Source organism: Stomoxys calcitrans, chromosome 2 (genome assembly GCF_963082655.1).
Source record: "Stomoxys calcitrans chromosome 2, idStoCalc2.1, whole genome shotgun sequence".
Classification (NCBI taxonomy): Eukaryota; Metazoa; Arthropoda; class Insecta; order Diptera; family Muscidae; genus Stomoxys; species Stomoxys calcitrans.
The window spans coordinates 184,747,192-184,757,544 of record NC_081553.1 but is presented as its reverse complement, the minus strand read 5'-3'; the positions used below and the strand labels follow the sequence as shown (position 1 = coordinate 184,757,544).

The 10,353-nt window shown below is 41.0% G+C and overlaps 2 protein-coding genes across 2 annotated transcripts; one reads left to right on the top strand and one right to left on the bottom strand.

The window, feature by feature from the left end:
• Positions 1-326: 326 nt before the first annotated feature.
• LOC106087513 (uncharacterized) lies at positions 327-1,261 on the bottom strand. Its single transcript, XM_013252570.2, has 2 exons — positions 941-1,261; positions 327-861 (listed from the first exon to the last, which is right to left on the bottom strand). Exons 1-2 carry the CDS (start codon positions 1,071-1,073, stop codon positions 389-391), a joined length of 606 nt encoding a protein of 201 aa, XP_013108024.2. The 5' UTR covers positions 1,074-1,261; the 3' UTR covers positions 327-388.
• Positions 1,262-7,263: 6,002 nt separating this feature from the next.
• Positions 7,264-9,450, top strand: LOC106087511 (beta-1,4-galactosyltransferase 1). The gene has a single exon (XM_013252569.2). It carries the CDS (start codon positions 7,476-7,478, stop codon positions 8,448-8,450), a length of 975 nt encoding a protein of 324 aa, XP_013108023.1. The 5' UTR covers positions 7,264-7,475; the 3' UTR covers positions 8,451-9,450.
• The last annotated feature ends 903 nt before the right edge of the window (positions 9,451-10,353 follow it).

The window sequence follows — 10,353 nt, the reverse complement described above, 5'->3', positions numbered from 1 at the left end:
AATTGCATTCTTTCTTCTGTCAGTTATCAGCTGTTACTTTTAGCTTGCTTTAGAAAAAAAGTGTAAAAAAAGTATATTTGAATAAAGTTCATTCTAAGTTTTATTAAAAATGCATTTACTTTCTTTTAAAAAATCCGCAATTACTTTTTGGGCAATCCAATATTTGGCAGAAATTTGGTACGTTAAGAATACACTTAGTTTATTTTTAACAGGAGCCAAGGTAGTGGGTTCCAGAGATTCGGCCCCGCCGCACGTTGCCCATTTTACTTGTTACCTACACTCCATATGCTAATGACAACTTTTCCTCCTCATACAAACTCTTGACATCACTATAATCTCAGTCTTTTATTTTGTTGTTGTTGTTAATACTCAATTTGATTTAGAATTTTTAAAATGTTTGCATTTCATAACGACGATTCAATTCCAATTCATCCATTTCTTGTAAAGGTGTGATATTTTGTCGACGATTTTGTAACGTCTTATAAGCGGCCTTTGTTCGTTTTATGGGTCGCAGTACCTTTAGGCCATAAAATACGGCAGTAACTATTGTAACACCCAATAGAATTATAACAATGGTAAACACCAGGTGCTGGGGATCAGAGGCGGAGCGTACGTAAACGATAATTTTGCCTTGTTCTGTGCCATTGGCAGAGGCGGGATTGTTTGGTGTGCAGTAGTTTTCCTCACCCTCATTGGAATCATCGGCAGCGGCAATGTCATCTGAACCCTTCCATTTGGGATTTAATTGATAGCCCTCCAAGCAAATGCACTTCAAATCTTGAGGATTGGTTGCATTGATGCGAGTGCAAAGGGAATTCGAGGGGCAATCAAACTGGGGATTGGGTAGCTGGCAGGGTATCACTGAAGGGCGAGGAGAGGTTTTTTTTTCATATTTTACTAAAGCCAAGTCGTAAATTTGTGCAATAAATGTTTAGCTTACAACTATCATCATCATCATCGTGGTCATTTTCCGTTGTTGCTTGCTGCTCTGCATTGTTGAGAGTTGTCAACAGCAAAAGGCCAATCAAACTATAGCATGACATCGATTTGAAAAATTTACCCTTAGCCACCATATTTGTTGATGTTTTTACTTTTTTTTTTTTATAATTATCACTTTTTTCTTGTTTCTATTTAACAATAATGAATACTTCCATGTCGACTTCCATTACGTTACTAAAATGCAAATATCATTTGAGTCTCCTCTAGTAGCCGCTGTAGGAAGTATGCACCCCCTTGCTTTTGTCTATGGCGACCCCTATATAGCGACTTTGTTTTTTTTTTTTATTCTTCATGTAGGTATTTAATTTGTAACCGTTTATTTAGTACCTTGCGCTCTACGTGCTATGCGAGATCTTATAATTTGTGTTTATCTTATCTTTTTATGGCAGCAGAATTAAAAAGTCTGTCGTTAGTCCTATCTTTTGTTTGAGTTCACTTAAGGCTTGTTTTTTTCTTTTCCAACCGATATTGTTGCGAATTTGGAATTGTGCAGATATAGTTTGGATTGCCTTCCTCTCTCTAGCACACCCCAAATGCTTGTCATCAAACCTAGGAATTTGTTGATAAAGACTAATTTTTTAATTTTTCATTAATTGTTTGACTTTGTTATTTTTTTTTCATTGCTGCTGCAAATTCGCTTCATAAACACTCGGCACTTGGCATATGAATGTGCTTTCTTTTTTTAATGAATGGGCAATATTTACTAGCCAGCAAAAAGTTACTATGTCGGTTCATTCCCCTTTATTGTTTGAAATTGTGCTCTCCTCGACCAGAGACTAAAGCAAATTATCATCCCGAGAGTAATTTCTTCAATGAAATCACATTTTGGGTTTATGGGTTTTTATACCCTCCACCATAGCATGGGGGTATACTAATTTCGTCATTCTGTTTGTAACTACTCGAAATATTCGTCTGAGACCCCATAAAGTATATATATTCTTGATCGTCGTGACATTTTATGTCGATCTATCTATTCCTGTCCGTCCGTCTGTCTGTTGAAACGTGTTAACTTTCGAAGGAGTAAAGCTAGCCGCTTAAAATTTTGCACAAATATTGGGTTGCCCAAAAAGTAATTGCGCATTTTTCATATAGTCGGCGTTGACAAATTTTTTCAACGGCTTGTGACTCTGTAATTGCATTCTTTCTTCTGTCAGTTATCAGCTGTTACTTTTAGCTAGCTTTAGAAAAAGAGTGTAAAAAAAGTATATTTGATTAAAGTTCATTAAAAATGCATTTACTTTCTTTTAAAAAATCCGCAATACTTCTTATTAGTGTAGGTCGGTTGCGGCTGTAAATGGGCCTTATCGGTCCATGTTTTGATATAGCTGCCATATAAACCGATCTTGGGTCTTGAATTCTTGAGCCTATAGAAAGCGCAATTCTTATTCGATTGGAATGAAATTTTGCACGGCGTGTTTTGTTATGATATCCAACTATTATGCTAAGTATGGTTCAAATCGGTCAATAACCTGATATACCTGCCATATAAACCGATCTTGAATTTCGACTTCTTGAGCCACTAGATGACGCAATTCTTATCCGATTTGGCGAAATTCGAAATTTTGCACGATGTGTTTTGTTATGATTTTCAACAACTGTGCCAATTACGGTTTAAACCGGTCCATAACCTGGTATAGCTGCCATATAAACCGATCTTGCCATATAAACCGATCTGGGGACTTGACTTCTTGAGCTTCTAGAGGGCGTAATTTCTAATCGATTTGGCTGAAATTTTGCATGACGTATTTTATTATGACTTTCAACAACTGTGCCAAATAAGGTTTAAATCGGTATATAACCTGATATAGCTGCCATATAAACCAATCTGGGATCTTGACTTCTTGAGCCTCTAGAGGTCGCAATTTGATCCGATTTGTCTCAAATTTTGTACAACGGAACCTCTCATGACCATCAACATACATGTTTATTATGGTCTGAATCGGTCTATAGCCTGATACAGCTCCCATATAAATCGATCTCTCTATTTAACTTCTTGAGCCCCCAAAGGGCGCAATTCTTTTTCGAATTGGCTGACATTTTACTCAGGTCTCCAACATATAATTCAATTGTGGTCCGAATTGGACCATATCTTCATATCGCTCTAATAGCAGAGCAAATCTTTTCTTTTATCCTTTTTTTTTGCCTTAGAAGAGATGCCGGGAAAAGAACTCGACAAATGCGATCCATGGTGGAGGGTATATAAGATTGGGCCCGGCCGAACATAGCATGGTTTTATTTGTTTTATATATGGGCATTTCCTATGAATGTGAGAAGTTCCAAAATTTCCCATAAGTAATAGGTATTCTTTAGTCAATGCTGTCTAAAGAACAGGGAGCAGACGGTGCGATCATCACCTACCAATGATTGAGGTAAACCAATGATTGAGGTAATCCAGATAAACCTCCACCGGAACGATACAGCTACACACGCTCTAATGGAGAAAATCAGCAAGGGCAAGATTCATATTGCCTTAATTCAGGGGCCATGGACGACCCGGAACAAAGTTTCTGCACTGAACCATATCAACTAGCAATTATTCTATGCTAACACTGGTACGCGGCCGAGTAGCTGCGTTATTTGTCATAAAAATTTGAATTATATATTTTCCCCAGAGTTGTCAACGTCGGATGCAACAGTGGTGAGACAGGGAGACGGTGGAGCATATCTGGCATCACATTATCTGCCTTTCGACTCTCCGACACCGCCACCCACATCGGAGCTGCAACGGCTGATGGGGAAAGCAAAACAGACAGGAAACGAGGTACTAATAGGGTGCGATGCGAACTCCCACCACATTTCGTGGGGTAGTACCAACACTAATAAGCGGGGCCAAGCCCTGGCACAGTTTTTGAATACTAACGACCGAATAACACTTAATATTGGTAACACCGCAATCTTTGTTAAAAGGATTAGGGAGGAGGTATTAGATGTGACGAAAATCTAATCGCAAAATCTAATCTATGAGGTTCAGGATTAAAGGGTCTCCATGGAACACTCTTTCTCTGACCGTCGCTACATTAGGTTTAGAATAGCAGGGCCAGCATCGAATCCGTTAAGCTTTAGGAATAAGTTGAAAACCAACTGGACAAAATTCGGAAGGCTACTCAGAAGAAGACTTGGGCAAAATAATTTAGATTGTCCAAGCATAGAAGAGATTGACGAAAATGTCAACAGGATTATGACTGCACTGGTGGGATCCTTAAAAGATAGTTGTCCTCTTCGGGAAAGGAAATGAGCCCAAGAAAACCCCTGAATGACCGGGGAGATTCTCAATATTGGCAAAGAGTTCCACAGACTTATTAACAGAGCACGTAAAAAGGCGCGAGTTTATTGGGATGTGTATTACACACGGCTCAAGGAATACAATAAGATTACCAGAGCGGAAAAAGGTGCCTCCTGGAAGCGTTTCTGCGAAGAGGTCGATAGAGTTAATGACGCCGCCAAGATAAAAAAGATTCTCTCAAAAACCCATGTCCAAACTGAAACTTTAGTAGACGACATGGGAGTAAGAGCAGAGACCACGCAGGACATGTTGAGGCTTTTGATGAAAACCCATTTTCTACAGAATATGAAGGGACTCACAGAGAGACACCGAAATCTTGGAATAATGACGTTGATCAAAGGTTTATAATAACGGAAATTATGGTGAAGAAATCCTTGAACCATTTAAGTCACCCGGACCTGATGGAATATTTCTGGCGTTACTACAGAAAAAGGGCAGACTATCTGGCGCCTCGTCTGGCTAAAATTTTCACAGCGTGCCTAGGACGTGCATATACTCCGAAAGCCTGACAGAAGGCAAGGGTGGTGTTTATAGCCAAGTCAGGAAAGACAAGTTATGCGATACCAAAGGCCAACTGACCCATAAGCCTTACATCCTTTCTACTCAAAACCATGGGACGTATTGTGAACACCATGATAAAGAGTATGACATCCAGCGAAATGCTCAAATACAATCAGCATGCCTATGTCGAGGTAATAATGTCGGTGGAGACTGCCCTGCACGAGGTTGTGCATAAAATAAAAGAATCCTTCGATGCCAAAACATACACACTGGCGGTATGCATTGACATCGAGGGGGCTTTTAACAATGTGCGGACCGACACACTAATCCAATCCTTAGACTAGTACCGGGTGGACCCGGTCCTTAGAGACTGGATAAACCATATGCTAAGGAACAGGTGGATAAATTGTGTGTCCCATAGCATAAATATAGGGGAGAAAATGGCACAGGGCACGCCACAGGGGGGCATTTTATCGCCACTCCTATGGGTGACCGCCATAAATGACCTATTACGGATGCTGACTGAGGAGGGATTGGAACCCGCAGACGATGTTATAATACTTCTAAAGGGTAGGGATCCGAACGAGCTGTGCAGAAGGGCCGAAAGGGTCTTGCATTTGGCATATGACTAACATAGATCCAGAGGTCTCAATGTTAACCCAGAGAAGGCTGAAATGTGCCTGTTCACGAGGAAGACGAAGGTGGGCCAATTTAACGCACACGTTTTCTCAATAAGACGATTTCGATATCTGACAAGGTCAAATACTTAGTTATGATCTTGGACAGGAAACTGGATTGGAAGTGTCACATTCAGGAGCGTACTGAGAAGGCTCACAGATGTTGGGCGCTATGTAGACGGGCCGTAGACTCGAAATGGGGCCTGAATCCGGGGAGAGTCCAATTGATCTACAAGAGCGTGATAAGATCAATACTTACTTACGCCTCAGTAGTTTGGTGGACTGCTATGGAGAAAAAGTTCAACATAAGGCCCATACAACAGTTTCAGAGAACATGTTGTCTTGGCATAGGCGGAGCGATGAGAACCACGCCCATTAGGGCACTGGAGACTATTCTAGATATCCGAACCATTGACATACAGATTAAGTGTGAGGCAACCACTGCGGCTATGAGACTTAAGGCGATGGGAGAATGGATTGAGGATGGGAGCAGCTCATACCATCGCGGTATAATGGAGGCGACAATAGGAAACCTAGAGGAAAGGGAAGAGGTTTCCGATCGGATACCTGAGATGAACCTTGAAGTCGGGTGCGCGGCACTGTTGCCATCTGCACAGTCTTGAGTTGAAGGAACCCTAATATTGCCGTCTGGAAGATCATGTTACACAGATGGATCAAAGCTACAGGACAGAGTGGGTCTGGGGGTTTACATTGAGAACCCAGGGACTGAGATCTGTTTTAGACTGCCTGACCATAATACGGTCCTGCAGGCGGAGATCCGGGCGATCACGGAATGCGGAATGTGCTAACGCGAGGACGTCGAGTGTGAACATCTTTACCGACAGTAAAATTGTCATAAGGTCAATAACAATCCGGATGGTAAGGTCACGAATAGTCTTGCAGTGTAAGAAGGGGTTTGGGTGCCGGGCCATAACGGACTAAGAGGAAATGAAAGGGCAGACGATTTGGCGGTGAAGGTTAGAGGACTGCCGCCAATAAACTTTGTTAACTTGAAGCCTTTCGGGTCGACGCAGTCCGTGTTAAGGGAGTAGGCGACGAATGCGCATGCAACATTGTGAAACAGCGAAACAGTCGGTAGGACGGCGAAAATCCTATATTGAGATCCAGATCGTGAGAAGACGAGGCTATGACTGAAAGGAAGTTAGAAGAAGGTCAGTATAGCTATTGGTAACATAACGGGACACATAGGACTAAGAGCTCACTTATGTAAAATCGGTGTGGCAAGTGATAGTATGTGTAGGGCATGCGGAAAAGATGATGAGACGTTCGAGCAATTCATTTGTCATTGCCCGGCTTTCGCGTCTAACGGATACCGGCACTTAGGTGGAGACACAATACTAGACATGAACCAACTTAGGGGAGTGGTATTGAAGGATTTTGTAAGTAGCACGGAATTTCTAGCTTAAAACTTTCTTTTTAGAGGTTACTTAATAAGAGCGCACAACAAGCCGATTATTGGCTTAGGTGTATGTCCATAGTGGCATGGGGCGGATTAATATCTGCACCCTCTTTTCAATCTAACCAAGTATATATTTGCTTTAGTACTCTAGAGTAGCAGCACATTCAATTCCAACCGTTATTAGACTTAAAATTTTTGACATAAACCTATACGCTCTGATTTAGGCATGCGTTTTATTGCCATCTGTCATAAACAGCTGTGATTAATGTGCGCTATGTGCTGCATTATGACGTTTCACCCCACATCGTCGCCCCCTAAACTAAATGCTAAGGAAATTGAACTTCCAGCCATGCTCATGTTTTGTTTTTGTTTTAATTCTTACCTCGTCCGTGTGGGTTATGGCCTCTTCACTACATTGTTATCAAAGAGGCCGCAATAGTCATCACAATTAATGAAGTCAAAATAAAAGCGAACAAAATCGCCTAATATTTGCAAAAACTAAAGAAAATGTCAAATTAAACGCAAGCTAAAGTCTAAACATAAACGAAAAACTTAAACTCTGACCTCGCGCAACTTCCTCGTCACGAAAGAGACAATGATGAAAACTGTAAAGATTTTCCAAAGAAAATATCACCTTGCTGAATTAATAGCCAAAATTACCTGCTGCATATTGCTAATTTATTCCATATTACCGCATCGTTTTGCCTCACACTATGACTACATACGTCCGGAGGATATTCCCGAGGCGTTGGTGAACCAAGTGACCACGAATATCTCACAGCAACACATGGAGGAGTGCCATTACGAGAGTATCATCGAAGAGAATCGCTACATGTACATACCTCAGTTCAGCGATGAGGTGCTCAAGCCGGAAGAGATTCTGCCCGGCGGTGAATATTATCCGGAAGACTGTCGTGCCCGGTACAGCACAGCCATTATAGTGCCTTACAGGCAGCGAGAGCAGCAATTACATAAATTTCTATCCTATATGCATAACTATTTAAGGCATCAGGACATACACTATCGCATCTTCCTCATAGAGCAATACGATCAGAAGCCCTTCAATAGGGCCAAGCTATTCAACATAGGATCCATGATAGCGGCCGAATTTGAATTTCCTTGTTTGATATTGCATGATGTGGATTTGATGCCTTTAAATTTGGGCAGTCTATACGCGTGCACCCAGCTTCCAAGACACATGTGCGCTGCATTGGATATGTGGCGTTTTCATTTGCCCTATCGCGGTCTGTTCGGTGGTGTGGTGGCCATACGCACTCAACAATATCGCACCATTAATGGCATGTCCAATATGTACGAAGGCTGGGGCGGTGAGGATGATGATCTCTTCGAGCGTCTGAAATCGCGTAATATTGATATATGCCGCTTTGCCCCACATCTCAATGAGTACACCATGTTGCGGCACAAACCGGAAAAGAAGAATGAGAATCGTGTGGCACTACTGCGATCTGGGGCATTGCGTTTCAACACCGATGGCCTGAATTCATTGGTGTATACGGAAAAGGATCGACGTATTCATAGTTTATTTACACATATTTTAGTACAAACATAGAGCAAGGCAGAGCCGTGAAGTAAGATGCAAGAAGCCATAAACCAAAAAACAAAACAAAAGGGGCAACGAGGAAGAGGTAGTAGGAGTTTTTGGTAAGCACAATTGGTCTAAGTAATTTGGTATTGTTTTTTGCGAGGATAGGGAAAAGTTATTTATTTCCACTTTTCATAGCCATAATTTTAATCTGAAGCCGCAATAACAGATGATAAAGATTTCGTTTATGATTAAGTCCTAAAAAACAATGTGTGGGTATATAATGAGCGTACCGCAGGCTTACTTCAAATATTTTCTAATTTTAAGTTTGCCTATTGGATTTTGTATAGGGAGCTCTCTCCCTCCGAGATAATTTTACCATGGATATAAATACCACCAGAATGAAGGATTTTTTATTGATCTCGAAACTGATTTCGTTTGCTTTGTCTATCTTTGGTGGAACAAAGGTCTATCTGACTATTTCATAAAATTTTCCCCAAACAAGTGTCGCAGTGCGGCACGCCGTTCGGACTCGACTATGAAAAGGTCTCTAATATAGAGCTTAAATTTGAATCGAACAGCATTCATTGATATGTGAGAAGTTTGTCCCCGTTCCTTAATGGACAGTTTATGGGCAAATTTGCATTTTTTGTATTTCAAAGTTTTAGTTTTTAATATCCAATGTTGTTAAGCATCAATCGCTTTGATGGACTTAGTGTGTCGATATCATCGGCATAGACAATCAGCATGTGTTGTGTGTTGAATAGTTTATAAACTTTCTCAAAAGGATATTAAAATGATCGCATGACATGTTGTCTCCTGGTCTGAAACCTATTTCGACAAGGAATTTTCCTTATTTTAAATGAGGTTTGAAGGTCATCCTGCAAAGTTTAACGTGTTTTGCAGTTATACCAAACTCACATATCAGAGGAACTCGACAAATAGATGGAAGGTGTTGATGCGATTCTTTTGGATCGTTTCCAGTATGAGCCATAGTGCAAATGTCTGGTCAAAGGTCGATTTACCAAGTCTGAAGCTAAGGCCCAGTATTAGAACTCAATTTTTCACACACAATATGCTGGATAATATGTTGTATGAGTTGGGAAGGCGAGGTATTCCCCTGTGGTTAAAACTTGAAACAAATTGTTTAGTCTGCTTTCTTGTGCATTAGGCTTAGTATGCTAATGTTTCTATCGTGGGTAAGCGTTTTTTTTATTGCCAAATCGTACAAAAAAGTTGTGGCAACGCATCGGCTCCTGCTGCCTCATTTTTATTTCGTCGGATTACAGCTATTCTGGCCTAATTTGCTTGGGAGGGTAAGGTATCGGTAATGGAAAGTGCCGATTTTATATTTTTTTTTATCTTTTCAATCCTTCAAAAGGGTCATTTAAACTCAATCTTACGCGCACAATCGGCGCAGCAAGTGATAGCATGTGGGGAAGGTGATGAAACATTGCAGCATTTTATTTTCCGGTTTTCGAGGCTAACAGACGGCGGTACTTAGGTGGGGACATAATACCAGACATGAACCAACTTAGGGGCGTGGTATGAAAAACCGGGATTTTGTAAGTAGCACGGAAGTTCTGGCTTAGATTTTTTTCGAGTTTTCTTTCTGGTATTAAGAGCTCATAACAAGCCGATTATTGGCTTAGGTGTATGCCTATAGTGGCGTGGGGTGGATTAAAATCCTACCCTCTTTTCAACCTTACCTAATCTACGCACACAATGCCCTCGACTTTATTGTGTAAGCGATAGGAAGGACATTTATTACCCAATTTTGTCCCACTTCTTGCGTGCTAGGCGTTGAACGCCGCAGTTTCATTAGTCGGATAAGTGTTCTTCCAGTGAAGTTGCACAAACAAGCTATTCTTTAGTTCAGCTGACAATGTCGCGTCTTCTTCTGCTGTTGTTGTAGCAGTCATACTTGCAT